General features: G+C 42.8%; 1 protein-coding gene and 1 long non-coding RNA gene across 6 annotated transcripts; one reads left to right on the top strand and one right to left on the bottom strand.

Annotated features, from left to right (window-relative positions):
• The first annotated feature begins 8,849 nt into the window (after positions 1 to 8,849).
• LOC129160977 (uncharacterized) lies at positions 8,850 to 10,453 on the top strand. Its single transcript, XR_008561407.2, has 3 exons — positions 8,850 to 9,213; positions 10,118 to 10,181; positions 10,268 to 10,453. It is a non-coding gene; the product is annotated as an uncharacterized lncRNA (long non-coding RNA).
• A 250-nt stretch (positions 10,454 to 10,703) lies between these two features.
• Positions 10,704 to 19,674, bottom strand: LOC129155096 (uncharacterized). 5 transcript variants are annotated; one of them, XM_070554691.1, is made up of 10 exons: positions 19,520 to 19,674; positions 19,282 to 19,429; positions 17,215 to 17,339; positions 15,218 to 15,356; positions 13,789 to 13,911; positions 13,312 to 13,718; positions 13,123 to 13,227; positions 13,015 to 13,047; positions 12,191 to 12,942; positions 11,929 to 12,082 (listed from the first exon to the last, which is right to left on the bottom strand). In XM_070554691.1, exons 1-6 carry the CDS (start codon positions 19,625 to 19,627, stop codon positions 13,417 to 13,419), a joined length of 945 nt encoding a protein of 314 aa, XP_070410792.1. In that variant the 5' UTR covers positions 19,628 to 19,674; the 3' UTR covers positions 11,929 to 12,082; positions 12,191 to 12,942; positions 13,015 to 13,047; positions 13,123 to 13,227; positions 13,312 to 13,416. The 5 variants fall into 5 exon arrangements, with proteins under 5 accessions (XP_070410795.1, XP_070410792.1, XP_070410794.1 ...); XM_070554693.1 differs by having other exon boundaries at positions 11,929 to 12,942; positions 13,312 to 13,416; positions 13,501 to 13,718; XM_070554690.1 differs by having other exon boundaries at positions 11,929 to 12,942; positions 13,312 to 13,388; positions 13,501 to 13,718.
• Positions 19,675 to 19,967: the final 293 nt, after the last annotated feature.

Raw genomic sequence — 19,967 nt, 5'->3', positions numbered from 1 at the left:
TTTTACGTGTATAGGGCTGGTCAGTTTTACGTGTATAGGGCTGGTCAGTTTTACATGTACAGGGCTGGTCAGTTTTACATGTACAGGGCTGGTCAGTTTTACGTGTACAGGGCTGGTCAGTTTTACATGTACAGGGCTGGTCAGTTTTACATGTACAGGGCTGGTCAGTTTTACGTGTATAGGGCTGGTCAGTTTTACGTGTATAGGGCTGGTTAGTATTAGGTGTATAGGGCTGGTGAGTTTTACGGGTATAGGGCTGGTTACTTTTACGTGTATAAGGCTGGTTAGTTTTACCTGTATAGAACTGGTTAGTTTTACGGGTATAGGGCTGGTTAGTTTTACGGGTATAGGGTGGGTTTGTTGGTTGGTTAGTTTTATGTGTATAGAGCTGGTTGGTTGGTTGGTAAGTTTTACGTGTATTGAGCTGGTTAGTTTTACGTGTATAGAGCTGGTTAGTTTTACGTGTATAGAGCTGGTTAGTTTTACGTGTATAGAGCTGGTTAGTTTTACGTGTATAGAGCTGGTTAGTTTTACGTGTATAGGGCTGGTCAGTTTTACGTGTATAGGGCTGGTCAGTTTTACGTGTATAGGGCTGGTCAGTTTTACGTGTATAGGGATGGTCAGTTTTACGTGTATAGGGCTGGTCAGGTTTACGTGTATAGAGCTGGTTAGTTTTACGTGTATAGGGCTGGTCAGTTTTACGTGTATAGGGCTGGTCAGTTTTACGTGTATAGGGCTGGTCAGTTTTACGTGTATAGGGCTGGTTAGTTTTACGTGTATAGGGCTGGTTAGTTTTACAGGTATAGGGTGGGTTTGTTGGTTGGTTGGTTTTATGTGTATGGAGCTGGTTAGTTTTACGAGTATAGAGCTGGTTACTTTTACGTGTATAGAGCTGGTCAGTTTTACGTGTATAGGGCTGGTCAGTTTTACGTGTATAGGGCTGGTCAGTTTTACGTGTATAGGGCTGGTCAGTTTTACGTGTATAGGGCTGGTCAGTTTTACGTGTATAGGGCTGGTCAGTTTTACGTGTATAGGGCTGGTCAGTTTTACGTGTATAGGGCTGGTCAGTTTTACGTGTATAGGGCTGGTCAGTTTTACGTGTATAGGGCTGGTCAGTTTTACGTGTATAGGGCTGGTTACTTTTATGTGTATAGGGCTGGTTACTTTTACGTGTATAGGGCTGGTTACTTTTACGTGTATAGGGCTGGTTAGTTTTACGTGTATAGGGCTGGTTAGTTTTACGTGTATAGGGCTGGTCAGTTTTACGTGTATAGGGCTGGTCAGTTTTACGTGTATAGGGCTGGTCAGTTTTACGTGTATAGGGCTGGTCAGTTTTATGTGTGTAGGCCTGGTTACTTTTATGTGTATAGGGCTGGTTAAGTTTGCGTGTATAGGGCTGGTTAGTGTTCATGTATAGGGTGGGTTTGTTGGTTGGTTGGATTTACGTGTATAGAGCTGGTTAGTTTTACGTGTATAGAGCTGTTTGGTTGGTTGATTAGTTTTATGTGTATAGAGCTGGTTAGTTTAACATGTATAGGGCTCGTAGGTTTTACGTGTATAGGGCTGGTCAGTTTTACGTGTATAGGAATGGTCAGTTTTACGTGTATAGGGCTGGTTACTTTTACGGGTATAAGGCTGGTTAGTTTTACCTGTATAGAACTGGTTAGTTTTACGTGTATAGGGCTGGTCAGTTTTATGTGTATAGGGCTGGTCAGTTTTAAGTGTATAGGGCTGGTCAGTTTTACGTGTATAGGGGTCGTCAGTTTTACATGTATAGGGCTGGTCAGTTTTACGTGTATAGGAATGGTCAGTTTTACGTGTATAGGGCTGGTTAGTTTTGCGTGTATAGGGCTGGTTAGTTTTGCGTGTATAGGGCTTGTTAGTTTTGCGTGTATAGGGCTGGTTAGTGTTACGGGAATAGGGAAGTTTGTTGGTTGCTTGGTTTAATGTGTATGGAGCTGGTTAGTTTTACGTGTATAGAGCTGGTTTGTTGGTTGGTTAGTTTTACGTGTATAGAGCTGGTTTGTTGGTTGGTTAGTTTTACGAGTATAGAGCAGGTTACTTTTACGTGTATAGGGCTGGTCAGTTTTACGTGTATAGGGCTGGTCAGTTTTACGTGTATAGGGCTGGTCAGTTTTACATGTATAGGGCTGGTCAGTTTTACGTGTATAGGGCTGGTCAGTTTTACGTGTATAGGGCTGGTCAGTTTTACGTGTATAGGGCTGGTCAGTTTTACGTGTACAGGGCTGGTCAGTTTTACGTGTATAGGGCTGGTCAGTTTTACGTGTATAGGGCTGGTTAGTTTTGCGTGTATAGGGCTGGTGAGTTTTACGGGTATAGGGCTGGTTAGTTTTACGGGTATAGGGTGGGTTTGTTGGTTGGTTGGTTGGTTTTATGTGTATGGAGCTGGTTACTTTTATGTGTATAGAGCTGGTTGGTTGGTTGGTCAGTTTAATGTGTATAGGGCTGGTCAGTTTTACGTGTATAGGGCTGGTCAGTTTTACGTGTATAGGGCTGGTCAGTTTTACGTGTGTAGGGCTGGTTACTTTTACGTGTATAGGGCTGGTTAAGTTTGCGTGTATAGGGCTGGTTAGTGTTACGTGTATAGGGTGGGTTTGTTGGTTGGTTAGTTTTATGTGTATAGAGCTGGTTAGTTTTACGTGTATAGGGCTCGTTAGTTTTACGTGTATAGAGCTGGTTAGTTTTACGTGTATAGGGCTGGTCAGTTTTACGTGTACAGGGCTGGTCAGTTTTACGTGTATAGGGCTGGTGAGTTTTACGGGTATAGGGCTGGTTACTTTTACGTGTATAAGGCTGGTTAGCTTTACCTGTATAGAACTGGTTAGTTTTACGGGTATAGGGCTGGTTAGTTTTACGGGTATAGGGTGGGTTTGTTGGTTGGTTAGTTTTATGTGTATAGAGCTGGTTGGTTGGTTGGTAAGTTTTACGTGTATTGAGCTGGTTAGTTTTACGTGTATAGAGCTGGTTAGTTTTACGTGTATAGAGCTGGTTAGTTTTACGTGTATAGAGCTGGTTAGTTTTACGAGTATAGAGCTGGTTACTTTTACGTGTATAGAGCTGGTCAGTTTTACGTGTATAGGGCTGGTCAGTTTTACGAGTATAGGGCTGGTCAGTTTTACGTGTATAGGGCTGGTTAGTTTTACGTGTATAGGGCTGGTTAGTTTTACGTGTATAGGGCTGGTCAATTTTACGTGTATAGGGCTGGTCAGTTTTATGTGTATAGGGCTGGTCAGTTTTACGTGTATAGGGCTGGTCAGTTTTACGTGTATAGGGCTGGTCAGTTTTACGTGTATAGGGCTGGTCAGTTTTACGTGTGTAGGGCTGGTTACTTTTACGTGTATAGGGCTGGTTAAGTTTGCGGTTATATTGCTGGTTAGTGTTACGTGTATAGGGTGGGTTTGTTGGTTGGTTGGTTTTACGTGTATAGAGCTGGTTAGTTTTACGTGTATAGAGCTGGTTGGTTGGTTGATTAGTTTTATGTGTATAGAGCTGGTTAGTTTTACGTGTATAGGGCTCGTTGGTTTTACGTGTATAGGGCTGGTCAGTTTTACGTGTATAGGAATGGTCAGTTTTACGTGTATAAGGCTGGTTACTTTTACGTGTATAAGGCTGGTTAGTTTTACGTGTATAGGCTGGTCAGTTTTACGTGTATAGGCTGGTCAGTTTTACGTGTATAGGGCTGGTTAGTTTTACGTGTATAGGGCTGGTTACTTTTACGTGTATAGGGCTGGTTACTTTTACGTGTATAGGGCTGGTTAATGTTACGTGTATAGGGTGGGTTTGTTGGTTGGTTGGTTTTATGTGTATAGAGCTGGTTGGTTGCTTGGCTGGTTGGGTAGTTTTACGAGTATAGAGCTGGTTGGTTGGTTGGGTAGTTTTACGAGTATAGAGCTGGTTGGTTGGTTGGTTAGTTTTATGTGTATAGAGCTGGTTAGTTTTATGTGTATAGGGCTCGTTAGTTTAACGTGTATAGAGCTGGTTGGTTGGTTAGTTTTATGTGTATAGAGCTGGTTAGTTTTACGTGTATAGGGCTCGTTAGTTTTACGTGTATAGAGCTGGTTAGTTTTACGTGTATAGGGCTGGTCAGTTTTACGTGTATAGAGCTGGTTAGTTTTACGTGTATAGGGCTGGTTAGTTTTACGTGTATAGGGCTGGTCAGTTTTACGTGTATAGGGCTGGTCAGTTTTACGTGTATAGGGCTGGTTAGTTTTACGGGTATAGGGCTGGTTAGTTTTACGGGTATAGGGTGGGTTTGTTGGTTGGTTGGTTTTATGTGTATGGAGCTGGTTAGTTTTACGTGTATAGAGCTGGTTGGTTGGTTGGTTAGTTTTACGTGTATAGAGCAGGTTAGTTTTACATGTATAGGGCTGGTTACTTTTACGTGCATAGGGCTGGTCACTTTCACGTGTATAGGGCTGGTTAGTTTTACGTGTATAGGGCTGGTTAGTTTTACGTGTATAGGGATGGTTAGTTTTACGTGTATAGGGCTGGTCAGTTTTACGTGTATAGGGCTGGTCAGTTTTAAGTGTATAGGGCTGGTCAGTTTTACGTGTATAGGGCTGGTCAGTTTTACGTGTATAGGGCTGGTCAGTTTTACGTGTATAGGGCTGGTTAGTTTTACGTGTATAGAGCTGGTTAGTTTTACGTGTATAGGGCTGGTCAGTTTTACGTGTATAGGGCTGGTCAGTTTTACGTGTATAGGGCTGGTTAGTTTTACGTGTATAGGGCTGGTCAGTTTTACGTGTATAGGGCTGGTCAGTTTTACGTGTATAGGGCTGGTTAGTTTTACGGGTATAGGGCTGGTTAGTTTTACGGGTATAGGGTGGGTTTGTTGGTTGGTTGGTTTTATGTGTATGGAGCTGGTTAGTTTTACGTGTATAGAGCTGGTTGGTTGGTTGGTTAGTTTTACGTGTATAGAGCAGGTTAGTTTTACATGTATAGGGCTGGTTACTTTTACGTGCATAGGGCTGGTCACTTTCACGTGTATAGGGCTGGTTAGTTTTACGTGTATAGGGCTGGTTAGTTTTACGTGTATAGGGATGGTTAGTTTTACGTGTATAGGGCTGGTCAGTTTTACGTGTATAGGGCTGGTCAGTTTTAAGTGTATAGGGCTGGTCAGTTTTACGTGTATAGGGCTGGTCAGTTTTACGTGTATAGGGCTGGTCAGTTTTACGTGTATAGGGCTGGTTAGTTTTGCGTGTATAGGGCTGGTGAGTTTTACGGGTATAGGGCTGGTTAGTTTTACGGGTATAGGGTGGGTTTGTTGGTTGGTTGGTTTGTTGGTTACCAGAGCTAACACGGTTAGCAGTTTTGCTGCAGTCATGCTAACGGGGCTCGTCTAGAGTCCAGAAGTAGCGGTGTGGTTCTAGATGGATTTATAGATGTAGTTTATTATTTTAGATCAGACCTGTTATTTAAAATGCATGTAGGACACAGACACATGGCTCAGACCTTTTGCTGCAGCTGTAAACGCAATTTTACGTAATAATTAGGAGCATGAAAGTAAACAAATAACGGTGATTCACAATACTAGCATCAGCAGCTACCTTGTTTTACGTGCTGGAATGACGTATGCGAAACACAGTTCTTCAATGTCTGGAGGAGAGGATTTGGATTTTCTGTCATGATTTATGACAAAAGTCATTAACAAAATAAAAAACTGAACCCAGTACATGTTTATATAGATGGTAAAGTGTAGTTATTTTGCATATCTACAATTTTAATGCCAAGCCAATACCTTTAACCCTTCACCACTGAAATCACTTTGCTCCTTCCAATCCTCCTAAATAATCCTCCAATCATCCAACTGGAATCCTTAAGGGTCCCGTAACGTCCATCCTGTCAGAATAGGCCTTGGGAGCCCAGGTGTTACTAGAACTAATGGTGTCTCCACTAGGGCTGTCGCGGTTGAGGAATTCCCCCTGCGGTGATTCAGGGTGGCTTAATATTGCGGTGTGCGATATTATTGCAGCACTTTTTTATTGCAGTACTATCTAAACATAATGTTTACACATTTAAAAAAGGTTAAAAATTGCCGTGCCTTCTTTAATAACACTTTACTGAATGCAGATCAAAGGGCAGTAACAACGCAGATCGCAGTAACGCTTGTTTCTCCGACAGTCGGAGTCCGACTGAACTTAAAAACAACAAAATTCAGGAGGTTAAACTTTTAAATGCAAATTTGGCTGCAGCATCTAACAAATAAGAAACAAGTCCCCATTTTGTTTAGTTGTTTAAAATCAAGCATAAAAAATTACATGTACCGGGCGCGCACGCGCGCGCCGGGGGGCGGGCGCACTATCATTTCACTTTCACACACACGAATGACGGTGATTTATAGCTCGGTCACATCCTTGTTACCTACAAAGAAAAGCAGCATGTTAACTACGGTTTGAGAGAGGATCTGAGAGGGGCGGCAACATTTGCAGCAACACTGAAAAGCCTCTCGGATGGTGCGCTCGTTGCACTAACACACACGTACTTGCGTGCGACTCTGGCGAGCAAAGGGAATCTCCCGTTTGTTGCTCCACCATGTCACGGGGGTTTTCTTTAGGGTGGATGCATTCCTCCTGCAGGTAGCGAGTGAGCTCCAGCTCGGCTCAAACTCTCTTTGGGACGGCTGCAGAAGCAGTGCTTGTCCGGGACTTCAGCAGGTCTCCGAGCGTTTATTTATTTATTTATTTCCCGCTGGTGGCAGTTCTGTCTCGGCCAAGGACTCTGGCTGCGCAGCAGCTGACGTACTGAAAACCAAAGCGCTCCCACAGGAGCGAAGTAACGTTTCGTTTTGATACCAGTGCAGCCATCCTTCTCAACATGCATCATTGAGTTGAACCAAGTTCAGTAATCGCGGTGGCCCATGATGCAGCGCGGTGGGCTTCTTCATATCGCGATATTTCATTTTTGCGGTTACCGCGACAGCCCTAGTCTCCACACCAGCGTGAGCCTCCAAACTGTGAAGGTTGGTCTCCAAACATGAACTTTAAATTCATGCATTTATCTCCTCTTGTAACACTTTAACATTTTTTAAAAGGCTTGCATCATGATATGTTACACCTCCCAGACCAAAGATAGGTCCAATATAAGATAAAACATTATCATAAACACTGCAGAGACATCATTATTTATGAAATATGAGTTATTTTCCTGAGCCATTACTTCAGCCAAGAAATAAGATGCATGGATTTGATGAAACCATGCTGTCTCATGCAGTCCTATATGTGTAACTAACTAACACACACACACACACACACACACACACACACACACACACACACCAGCAGCAGCAGCAGCATGTTAGAATCATCTGAATGACTAATTTAACTACATTGAACTGCTTTTGTAATAATGTAATCTCTTATTCTGGAGTAAAACAAGCTAAATCATCACATATCTGTGGCATCAAGGAGCATCTTGAGTTCAAACACAGGGATGGAGCACAATGTTTACACCTGAAAAAGTATCAGGATGTTTGAACTCAGAGGCCTGCAGGTCTTCTGTTTAATTAGCAAAGTACTGAGAATCCGCTTGTTATGAGCGCTAAACGTTATTTTGCCGATGCCGTGCGGAATGGTAGGGAAACACATCTCAAACACGGAACCGAGTCTGGTTACCGAACCGAGCAGAATTCTGATGACGTCACACCGATGCGCGAAGGTGCGGGATCCAAGCCACAGGAGGAGGGAGAGAGTAGGTAAAAAGCGAGTGGATTACAGGGACTGAACTGATGTTTGAGCAAAACTGCGGTAAAATGGCTGTTTGTCCTCATTATCTAAAGTGTACCCCCCCTGCTAATTCGTTACTTTCCACCTCTGCTTTTTATTATTTTTGCAAAATGCAGGACCAGAGCGAATACGGTTTGGTTAGAAAAATGAGACAGTCCAAATGTTAATAGGGCCACTAATAGCTTACTGCTATTATGGACCAGTCCGAAGTCGGCATAAAAAGCGTCGGTACTGTTGGCCCAAAAAGAATGTCCACCAACCACTGTACGCCTGATAGAGAGCCCAGCGGTGGCACGGATGCACATTAATAGTTATTAATGAAATATCGCAATAAAGAGCCTCCAGTTCAGATGCTAACGCTAGCAAGAATGTACAAAGTTGAAAAACAAAAACGTGGTCCTACATGACAAATCTATAATTCCAGTCATTAAAAATAAATATTTAACTTTCCACCATAAAACTCCCAAAATTACTATGGTGCAAGTGATGTTTCATTTCGTGTCATGTTTTGTAAGCTAAACTTTGACAAGTGGGTTTCTGGTGATCTATAGATTGACTTAACACTAACCAAAACCACAATTTACATTCTTAAGAGTGATAAACTTACCTTTTAGAAGCTTTCAAGTTGGAGGATGAACAGTGATTGTCTTCTTTTTCTTCTTCTTCAACGTAGCTGACTGTTCAAGAACTGAACTTCAAAAATGTGCTTCAAAAGAAATACTGTATTAGACCATTTTTTGGCCGTAATTTTCCGGCTGTCATAATTCAACAAAAAAAAACATCGGATTTAACATTATCCCACCATAATTTGGAAAATCGGTATGTTACTGTTGGAATTCTGCCGTAAACTTACAGAAATTTCTGAGTGTTGATAAGAGATACCCGAATGCACTCACCCTTCCAGCTAACCTTAGCTCGACTGACTGACTAAGCGGGTTCTAGAGCCCTATTTATAGGCTGGCAGTATGACGTCACAAAGCGACGTAATAACGTCGAAACGTAGAGTGAGAGGAGGACGCAAACGCAGACAACGGCTGGACAAACGGATTCCATTGGCTTCAATAACACGTTTGTTGTCTATAATGGCAGGTGGCCACCACCGCCATTTTGACCGTGTCACAGGTTCCGTCCAGCCCAGACAATTCCATAAAAGGGAAGAGAGGAGGTGCTGAGGGTGTGGCTGTAAGGCTGGGCTCGAGTGACGACACCCAGGCGAACTAGCTACGAGCTAACCTGAAGCTAACCCAAAAAAAATAATAATAATAATTAAAAAAAAAAAAACCTGAAGCTAACCCTGGCTAACCCAAAGCTAAAGCGGAGGTGGGAGCCGAGCTAACGGATGTAGCCACCTAGCTTCAACCCAACCGGAGCTAACTGGAACACCCATCGACCTGAACCTCACACGGAGTTGAGGTGGAGGTTTTCTGCGCCTGTTCGTGAGAAGTACCTGTATTAAAAAAGATTTAAATCGGTAAGTTTATAATTTATTTCCGTAATGAATACATTTTGCTTTGAGCAAGTTTTCAGTACAGTTTTTTTCGGCGCTATCACTCCTGAGTCGCACCAGCCATTAAATGTATCATGAAGAAGAGAAAATATATTTAAGTCGTATTTTGGGGGACATTTTATTATCTTTCTTACAAAATCTGAGACCAAGCGTTTCACATTGCAACACAAGCACCGGTAACCATAACAGAATGAACAACAGCCAGCAGAGGAGAGGATGGCGGTGTTTCAAACCCTCCCGGCCGGCGAGGAGAGCTCATTCCTGGGCTGGAGCCGGCCCTCAGCACCCCGCCACAGGCTCTAACAGATGCTGGCGGTGTTTGAAACCCTCCCAGCGGGACAGGGGAACTCATTCTTGTGTGGGTCAGAGTCGGCCCGCAGCAGCGCGGTGTAGCCTACATATTTTGTTATATAAGTCGCTCTGGAGTATAAGTAGCAGGACCAGCCAGAATATGTAAAAAAGTGCGAGTTATAGTCCGGAAAATATGGCAGTTATTAGTATTCGAGCTAAATTAGCAGCGTAAATACATTTCATATATTTCCAAAATGTAATACTTGTTTGTATCTTGTACAGCCAACTAGTCTTTATTCTGGACTCAGTAAAATTTACCAAAAGTAAAGAGACATTCTACAGATGAAGTAAGCACAAGATAACTTACTGGAAGACACGGGATTATCATGAGAACCAGAACAAGAGAGCCTGTTAACAGTCATGTGAAAATAACAGTTAAAAAGTATGTATGTATAATAGAAATAAAAATATATTAGAATTAGTGTAACTCACTGTGATCCAAACAATAAATCAGCCATAGCTGATTAGTAAATATGACATGAGGTCTTGGAGTTTTTAATTTTCATTTTTTTCTTAGATCTGTTTAAATGTCACCATGGCAGCCTGTGTGTCTCCAACATCAGCTACACAAAGCAGCTAGTGTAAGTTCCACATACCTGTCTCACCACTTCATGTATGGTTTTGTACTTTGAACAATTATGACAAACCTGTTATTTTTTCTCCATAGCCATTTGGATCATTGGAGACAGCTATGTGAGGCGTGGTGCCCAGAGAGCTGCAGAGACAACCTTGGCCTCCCTGACGTCTGTGTCTCCTGGTTCGGTTGGGGCGGACCATCGACATACATACATGTGCCGACACTTTGCGCCCTGTTTTATAAAATTTAGTGTTAAAAATAAATGTTTTTGCTCAATTACTGGAATTTCTTTGGTTAAGACAAAAGTGAGGAATAATCATTTACAAGTTATTTGTACAACAGGCCCATTTTAAATCCCAACAGTTTCTTAGCAGACAATAGAAATGTGTTCTTTACTAACTTTACTTGGTTTAAAAATCTTACTAAAATAGTGCCGTATTGCAAAACCCAATCATACTTGTTATGTAAACATTAGCTTTGTAGATATTTTTTACAGATATATGTGTGCAACAAATCCAAACTTAAATAATTTGTCATTCTTTATTGAAAAACAACAAAATACAGTTATACAGAAGTGTGGGAAAATGATAATGTGAAAGTATTGCTATTTAAATGTAATCCTATTTATCTTTAAAAAGAAAAACTCTTAAAAATGTCCTGTACAGCATCATGACAGAAGAATGGTGGTCTGTCTGTCAGAATGTGCTGAACAGATTTGCTCTTTGAAGAGGAGTGTCATGTTTGGAGGAAGGTACTTAACCCAAGACATGCAGAATACAACACTGACCAAAAACTGATGAAAAAAATGATTTATTTATAAGGAGGAACTTAAGGTGCACAGATAAGTCTGTGGTTGGAACTGCAACAACAGCTCAGCGTCTGGAGGAGGGAGAACACAGGTGAGCATAGGTTCTGGTTTCAAAATCCATTGTAGGCAGGCAGAGGTGTTCAGCAGACTTACTGTGGTGGGTGTATGTGTTGGCTGGAGGAGAGAGAGGTAGAGAGGAAGCGCAGGAGAGGGAGCAGAGGTGGAGAGAAGCGGGGTGTCCTGGTGGATGGGGCACTGGGTGAGATGAGAGGTGGGTTATGGAGGCTGGTGATAAGGTCCGTGTGTTGAATATCCAAATCCTGGAGTAGAGTTCAGTATCCAATGAGGTCGACAGGAATCCTGAAGAATGGTAAATCCAATATAAGAGCAAAAACACTACGAAATAACATTAATCCTAGGAACACTAGAGGTAACACGAGTGGCTGGTTACTACCAAAACTGAGGCAATCTTCTGGCGTCAAATTGTGTCCTCCATCCACCTTAAATAGGAAAGCACCCCGCTGATTGCTGATCAGGAACGGCTGGGGTGGAGTCACCAGAACCATGAAGAACGTGTCTCCAGAGACAACCCGGGTCCTGGTACCAATCAGGAAGCGGACCTTATCACCCAGAGCTGCCAGGTCACGCTCAAAGCCTTCCTGTTCACACTGCAGAGCCTGAACGCTGGCCAGGTGGTGGCCGTAGTTGTCTGTGTTCAGGGCCTGGTTCTTCTCCTCGATCCACTCTTTGGTCTCATCAGCGTCTCTGAGAAGACATCAGAACTCCATCTGAGTGTGGGTCCAAACTCTACTGACCCGTAAGCGGCGCATAAGTGTGCGGGGTACCTGTGGAAGCGCTGCACCTCATGGGCGCTGCCCAGCATGTTGCTCCGGTCTTCAGCCAGCTGTTGCAGCGAGCGCCAGCTGTTGTTCAGCTCCTGGAGAGAAACCAAACCCAGTGAGATGAAGGTGGACGCCAGCGGGCTGGACGCCGGACAAGGAAACCTGGAGACGGATCGCTCAGACAGGAAGGGAAGAGCTTCCTCTTACCTTGATGGAATTAAAGTTAGCCGTCGTCTGAACGCCCAACCGTACGGTCTGAGGTCAAAGGTCACAGGAAACACACACCAGTCAGCAGTCATACAGATGCATAAAGATAACTGTAGCCATGGCAACCAGCTGACATGTCCCCACTTTCACCAGCACCTGGTGCCTGCCGGGTCACCTGAATTCCTGTGTGATGTCAGCACGGTCGGCCGTGACTGCGGCCATCAGAGGTGACCTCTGATCAGCTGAATGAACTCACCTTCTAGGGTGACGCCGTGTTACCCCGGGTTTCCACGGGAGCCGTCAGCAGCACGTTACTGCAGCAGCACGTCTTGCTCGCGTAAGCTGCTGCTTGGCCCTTCCCACGAGACGCGAAGCAGCAGGGGAGCAGCTGTCACCGACCGAGCACGAAGTCACACGAGTGACTTCGTCAGTAAACACAACAACAAGCAGGAGAAAACTACAACATGGTTTGTGTTTTATGTTCTGTCCATTTTATAATCGCCAATACGGACCTGAAAAACAAAGGAGACCGCTAGCTAGGTGATAACTTCTCACGGGGCCGCACAGTTAGTAACTGTTTTTAAAAGTAAAGCAACCGGAAGGCAGTACGTTCTTTATTGTGAAAATCTCGGTAGCTTCTCTCAATTTCCGCGTCCGATTTCCTGTCTTTCCTTCCCCAAAAATGTCGAACTTGACCCGTTTCAGAGGCGTCGCGCGTAGAAAATAGAACCGGCGCGTAAGGGCCGCAACTTGCTGCTCCTGAGACGCGGCCGACTCTCGCTGCCGACGGCTCCAGTGGAAAAGGTTCTGTTGACCACAGCGGTTCCTATCAGCAGCTATGACGTGCTGCTGCAGTAACGTGCTGCTGACAACTCCTGTGGAAAGCCGGGGTTAGAGTCGGCTTCATCCTGTAAACAAACAAATGAGTGGTAACAAAAACACCACGTCTGGTTCTGGTGGAGGCGGAGGACAACACGCACCTTTCCAGGAGCAGAACCCAGATGTTCTTGTTGCTACAAACAGAGACGAGCAGAGTTAACAAACCAGGAAGTGAGAGGGACCAGCTGCTGCAGACAGGTGACGCTCACCTGAGCCTGAACCATAGGAGCCTCCTCAGCCATCAGACCTTCTGACTCCAGTTCAGATGCCACCTTGTTGATGTCCCTCAGGCGGGACTCGTTGGCCTTCAGGTCCTGCAGGACAAAAGCACCTGCTGATTATCACCTGAGCTGATCTGACAGCTGCTGCTGGAAGACGGAGAGGAGGAAAAGTCCGACCTTCTGGAAGTCGTCAAACTTCTTCTGCAAGACCTCGACCTGCTCCAGGTCCGACCCGTCTCTCCATCCTCATTCAGCTAAAGACGCGAGTTCAAGTAAAACAACCTAAAGTCTCACAAACACAAAGCAGGTGTGGAGATGTTCGCTCTGAGCTGGAGGTCGTTCCTCGGCTGTGAAGGGCACACGAACCTTGTTGGTGCTGTTGAGCAGCGTGAGGATGTCGCCCTTCTTCATGGTGACCTCTCCAGGACTCTTCTCCTGGTAGTCGTACAGAGCCAGAACCAGCTCCTTCCCGGTCTCATCGTCAGTTGGAGCCACTTGTTGCTGTCGGGTTAACAGGTCTGGTGTTAGAACGTGGTGGATAAGAATGTTCTGACGGGCCGAGGGTTCTGAACCAGCGAAGTGACCTGGACCCAAACAAAGTGAGCCAGAACCTGCAGACACCTCAGAAACATGTCAGGACCAGACCTGCTCTACCTTCCTCCATTATGGTCTCTCCTTTCTGGGTGACAGCCTTGATGCGAGGTTCATGACCTGTGATCTCAGCCTGCAGAGCCTGGTGCTTCTTCAGCAGGTTCTGGACACCAATCAGGTCCTTCCCTGAGGACACATGTTAGAGTTCAGCATTATGCAGTAGACAGACCAGTTTAACCCAGGGGTTTCTTTCTTCTACAATCTGCTCTTTAACTGTATTATTTCCTGCTATTTCAGCTGTTAACTTCATTTTTTCTCTAAGTGTTTTTCTCCCCAGAAGAAGCTACAACGATGTTCTGCTGAGCTGTGGTGGCCTCATGGAGGGGGCCATCATCTAGCACACTGCTGCTAACCACTTAATCATTCTCCCTCTCCTGATAATAACATTTTACTTTCTTTGATGTTGGATGTACTACTGCTAGTTTACCCGTTTAATTATAGATTCACTAGGATAAATACAATAAAGTTTATCTCTCACCAAATAGAATATTTACTAAGAAATCACAATGTAACGTGTGTGTGTGTGTGTGTATGTGTGTGTGTGTGTGTGTGTGTGTGTGTAAAAGCCATGTGTAGTGTTTATTTATAAAGCATATGTTGTTGGATTTTATCCAGAATCGAGATTTTGAAAATATATACACACTTAAAACTGCTGGGTTAAAAATAACCCAACTTGGGTTATTTTGTAACCCAGGCGCTGGGTCAAAAAGGGACCGACCCAACGCTGGGTTGTATTAACCAAGCAGGGTTGGGTTATGTGTTTGACCCAGCATATTGGGTTATGTTTTCTACCCAACTAATGGGTTAAAATGACCCAACTGTATAATTAGGGTAACCCAAAACTGGGTTAAAAAGAAAACCCAACTTCTGGGTTATTTAATAACTAAAGATTGGGTTAAAATGACCCAATTCTATAATATAGGGTTATAGGAAAAAAATAAATAAAATGCTTAATGAATAACTTACTACACAAAATGAACATGTCTCAGTCAATTCTTTACTGACCAAATAAGTTTTTTTTTTTTTCATTTTTAAAATGCATAACAATACTAATACAACTAGAGAGTATTTAAAAACATTTATAGTCCCGCTCATTTTTTTTTGTAAAACTCTGCTTATTGCATTTGTGTAAATGTGTTTTAATGACAAATATTAAAATATTAGACACCTGAAGATCATGAACATTTTCAACCCAATGCTAATGGAAGAACTGTACTTACGTAAATGTCCAAAAACATGTAACTCATCTCCATGCTAGCAAAACATCAACTTTAAATCATAGCCAACTGAGCCCTCATTAGCTTTACAGCATTTGATTCATGCCCAGGCATTTCAAAGATGACCGTTTGAATGAACTCCCAAATTTGGGCACATGGTTTTGGGTAATTCACATCTAACACAAAAAATGTTTTAAAACAGCCATCAACTGCACCCAAAAGTGATGGATATTCCATGGCAGTCCCATTGAGGATAACGAATGCTTGGGAACATCGATGGTCTTCACCAAGCATAAGAACATGTGGGTCGTCTGTTGTGGCCCCGGTCAGGTACTCCACCATGTTGGTTCCAGTCTAAAAGTAAGGGGAATTGAAGAAAAAAAAAGAGAAAGAAAGGGAAAAAAATTAAGGCATGAAAAAGAAATGGTTTCATACAAGTTGTGGAAGCATATTTGGAGTTGGCTGTCAATAATAGTGGTGCAACTGTACAGATAGCCCACAGTACGGTCTGTAGTACGGTTTTTAGACCACGGTCTCAGTATGGTTTTGGCATACGTTTTGTGCAGAAAGGCTGCTGTTTGTTATCCCAAAAAGTGTATTTAATTTTTTTGTGAGCAAAAACATTTGCATTATTTCAATTATTACTTGTATCAAATACAAAATCTAAAAAGATATGTAAAATGTAAACAAACAAAATGCAAAACACAAAATGCATGTAAACACTCCAAAAAACTGGAATACAAAAATTCACATACCGGTAATATAAAGATGACTATTTTAAATGAGTGAGCTATGTTAATGAAACACAAAGTTTAAAATAGTTTAAACAAATGTTATATTTTGCACTGCAGCAATGCATACAATTGAGTCCTCAATGGTCCATTGCTCACTAAACACAAAAGCTGCATTAATGTCTAGCTCGCAAACTGGGAGCTGACTGCTCAGAGAAAGACAGGGAGAGGTCAGCAGCTCCTGTGCTGCACACAGAACAGCTGACAGGCCAGAGCAACTTGGGATTTCCGCAAAATAAATCAGAAAACCATCATTCAAAGACATTTATTTAATTCTGACCACTTCAATTGGAGACATGTTTCCTGACTTCCAAACTTTGGCTGACAACCCAGCGAGCGTTTGGCGTCAGGTGCAGGTGGAGTGGCGCTCTGTGCCAGACAAGATGCAGAGCCATGCGCTCTCACATAAGTGTAATGAATTCATGTAGCCTGTAACTCTGCTCCATGTGTGGCATGGTTTAGAGTAGGAATGGGCGATATAAACTTAATCCACAATAGAGATTTTCCCTCTACTGCAATAGAATGGATTTTTCCAGCTGTACCATGATGGGACGCAGCAGCATAAATGATGTTCAGCGTTTATAGTCCCTGTAGATCAGAAATCGCACTGCCATTTTAATTAATACTGAACCAAACCAGCCTGAACAGAGATTCAAACCGTGCCACCACACATGGACCAGAGTAACAGGCTACAGGAATTAATTATAAACACACCTGTTACCAGAGTGCGTATGGCGCTGCGTCCTGCCTCGCACAGAACGGCGCTCCCCCTGCACGAACGAGAGCTAACAATGCTAACAGTAAATTAGAAAGAGTCAACTCTAAAAATATCTCAAGTTGCTTTTTTCAATTACCACAGATGCTATTGGAGTGAAATGTATTTATCTACTAACAATATCAACTACTGTGTCTGACTCGTCTTGTTATGATTCTAGTCCGAACGAGGAACCAGGGAGGGAATTTTTCTGCAGCACTCCGATTTGACCACAAGATGTCAGTGTTACGTATCCCTCATTAAATTTACAGTCTTTCTCCTGGCATTCAGTTTTAAGTCTGTAAATCTTTCATTTATTCATTTTACCAATTTTGAATTTATTATAATTTAATGTGCACATAAATGGAAGCAAGTGAAAAATTTAAAATTTCAATAAAAAATTTCCACTGTTATGTCAGTGCTAAATAAATATTTCATAGTTTTGTTTTATTGCAATGCCTTGATTATAGTGAAGTTGGAATACATTGTAGCCATAAATGCTATGGTTGACTTTTAGCTTATTGACATGCTAATTGACCATTTTTCTTTCAGTGCTGCAGTTTTCAGCCTTGGTTTTCTCATTTTAGGTTTTTGGTTTCAGCCAAGAATTTTCATGTTGGTGCATCCCTAGAAAATAATACCTAATGTCAAAATTAATAGAACTTACTGGCTGGATGTCAATGAAGGCCTTGCGAACCACGCTGCTGGGTCGGAGGAGTCTCCTTCCAACTTTGTATGGTGCAGTAGGGAGAATCAGTGGGAGCAACAACAAAGCGGCATCTTCCTGTTTGTCTGTAAAATGGAAATGTTTCACATTTCTCAAGGTTACCAAACTTAGAAAATGACAACCATAAAATATGAACTGCAATGATTTTGAGGTCAGAACACACTGGCTGATATCTTTCAAAAACAAAGTTGGAACTATTCAAAAACAGAAAAATGGATGGGTGAAAATCTTATATCGCCCACATCAAGTCAGACAGAAAAAACTGCCTCAGATGTTACCATAAAACCTACTGAATACAACAAGTGATATGTTTGTTAAAACAAGGTGAAGTACTCCCATTGGCAACACAAGATGTTTACCATATATTCAGCTCATCTCCAAAGCTCCAGCAGATAATAAAAATGTGTAAGAAATTGTATACAGCGCATTTACTGTCCTCTAATGCCTGCACACCTAATAGGCTACGTATTGACAATGAGATCAAAATAAAAAATTTAAATGTCTCATTGTACTTATAGAGCCTTTATTTAAGCTAATTTTTCAAAGATTGTTTCATAGTTGTTTTTTTTACCATAAATGACAAGTTGATTGATCTGAAAGAGAAGCAATACACACTGCTTTTTAAGGACTTTCCATTTTTGTCTGAGTTGATGCTAACCTTGCCCTGCAAGATGTTTTCTCGCAAGATTTGGAGTTTTCCAAACTCGTGAGAATCCATCTTGGCCTCCTCCAATCCTGACGGTTCAGCATCAGCTCAATGGTAAACGGACTAATCATGTGTCAGCATTGTGCTTTTTGGCAGGCGCATGAGCAGCTGTTTGGGCATGCCGACAAACATGGCAGTGCCGGTGGATGTCAGAGCAGTTACTGGTTTCAGAATGGATATAACCTCCAGCAAAAGGTAGGCCTAGGTAGTCTCATTTATAGCTCCAATACGGCGCTATATTGAATATCTGTTTTAGAAAAACTAGAGACTTAGCTGTGATTGGCTAAAGACAAACCATGGTAGCCAGTGTTCGGACACTTGCTGGTGCTTCCTCCAATCAGCTCAAAGTATTCCAGCAGATGGCCCACCCTCCTTCCTAGGCTTTCTAATGCAGCCTGCGGCGGAGATTCCAGATCGAAATATGGAGACTCGACAGGTGGCGGGGCTACATAGAGAGAGCTGACTGCTGCCAGCTTAAGCTGATGCAACTAGAACAGCAAACCTATAGTCCATGACCTCATCTACTTTCAGTCACTCAGAATTATGAGGTAACTGGAATGCACCATCAGAGCTTCAGCACCTGGATTTTCAAGTTGTGTGCTGCTACTTTCTGGAGAAAAGCCGGCTGGCTATGGCTAACCTTACAATTTCTTTTATATTTCCATCCCATCTTCAAGATGTAGCCCATTATAAGGCGTGTAAAGGCTTTTAAATTGAGGACAAAGTGTGGCTTGTATAATTATTATTTAGCTGCTGAGCTACTTTATATTGGTACTGGAAACAGTTGACCTTGTTCTAACAGATATGTCTTGTTTTATTTGTTCAGTGGGGTTTATGTGAACACCTGAAGCTATTTTAACGAGTCTGTTCTGTCTGAGGCGGTTTAGTAAGAAGAATAAAAAGTGTGTTCTTGAGAAATGTCTTTTTATCTAATGTCTGACATCTGAGGTGTTCTTTCTGAGGTCTTACACATGTATTCTTGAGACCCGAGGATGTCCTAAAATGCACACTGTATAACCGTCCAGAAGAACAATGATCTTGGCAATCCACCAATCAGGCCTGGATGGTAGCATGGTCAGACAGAAGCCACTTCACAGTAAAAGGCTCGTATCAGCGATCCACTTTGAGTTGCTTGAGATAATGGGCTGCACCGCAATGCATGCTACTGGTGCAAATGGCTGAATTAAAAAAATGCACTAGTGTGTTCTGTCCCATATCAGCCTAGCCAAAAATGTTATAGTAAACTCTTGACTCAAAATAAAAATTAAATAAAGTTGACAATGATTGTGAAATGCAAATACCTGCTGGAAGCGAATCTATGTCGATGAGACGGTTAGCTGCGTCTTCTTTTCTGGCCATGCGGATGATCTTTCGGGAGAACACGTGGCTCCACCTTGCAGTTAATTTCTCTGAGGAGTCTGGGTGTAGCACAGAGAAGTCCTGAGAAATCTTACAATGGGGGGGGGGGGGGGGGGGGTAAGAGACATATTGTTAAACACAAAAACTGATTTGTGAAATTAACTGTATAAGAAAGCTCACCATGCCTGGAGTGTCAACCAAACGTGGAAACTCGGCCATTATTTCTCTGATTGACATTGTCCCATTGCTTCTAATCCACTGGGCTCGTTGGATAGCGGTCTCCAGCATATACTGGGAAACTTGTGATGGTGGCCAGATATTGTTTTTCAGCCATTCTGTCATCTGGCTCGCTCTGGAGATACAGTAGGTTCTGTTGTAGATTAAAAAAGAAAAAAACATTCTGAATAGTGATGACTGATCATGACCTTTACAATTTAAAAATATGTCAGAATTGTTTCATTTCAGCAAATGCCCTAGAGAAAGAGTGCAACCATTAAGTAGACTGTAATGGCGCTTTTACACTTGGGCCAGCTTGTCCCGCTCCACTCCAGCCGGGTTGTGTTCACATGTTGCCGGTGAGGAATTGGGCCATGAGCGGAGCCAGCAGGTGGCGGGAAAGAATGCAGGT

Source organism: Nothobranchius furzeri, chromosome 9 (assembly GCF_043380555.1).
Source record: "Nothobranchius furzeri strain GRZ-AD chromosome 9, NfurGRZ-RIMD1, whole genome shotgun sequence".
NCBI classification, from domain to species: Eukaryota; Metazoa; Chordata; class Actinopteri; order Cyprinodontiformes; family Nothobranchiidae; genus Nothobranchius; species Nothobranchius furzeri.
This window is presented reverse-complemented; position numbering and strand designations above follow the sequence as displayed.

Coding starts and splice junctions, on each gene's coding strand:
- LOC129155096 (XM_070554691.1), bottom strand. CDS start 19,627: ATGCTGGAGACCGCTATCCAACGAGCCCAGTGGATTAGAAGCAATGGG. Junction 13,912..15,217: donor GGAATATCCATCACTTTTGG/GTGCAGTTGATG, acceptor ATGTGTCCTCAG/GGAAGGACCTGATTGGTGTC. Junction 13,719..13,788: donor AGAGACCATAATGGAGGAAG/GTAGAGCAGGTC, acceptor GTTTGGGTCCAG/GTCACTTCGCTGGTTCAGAA.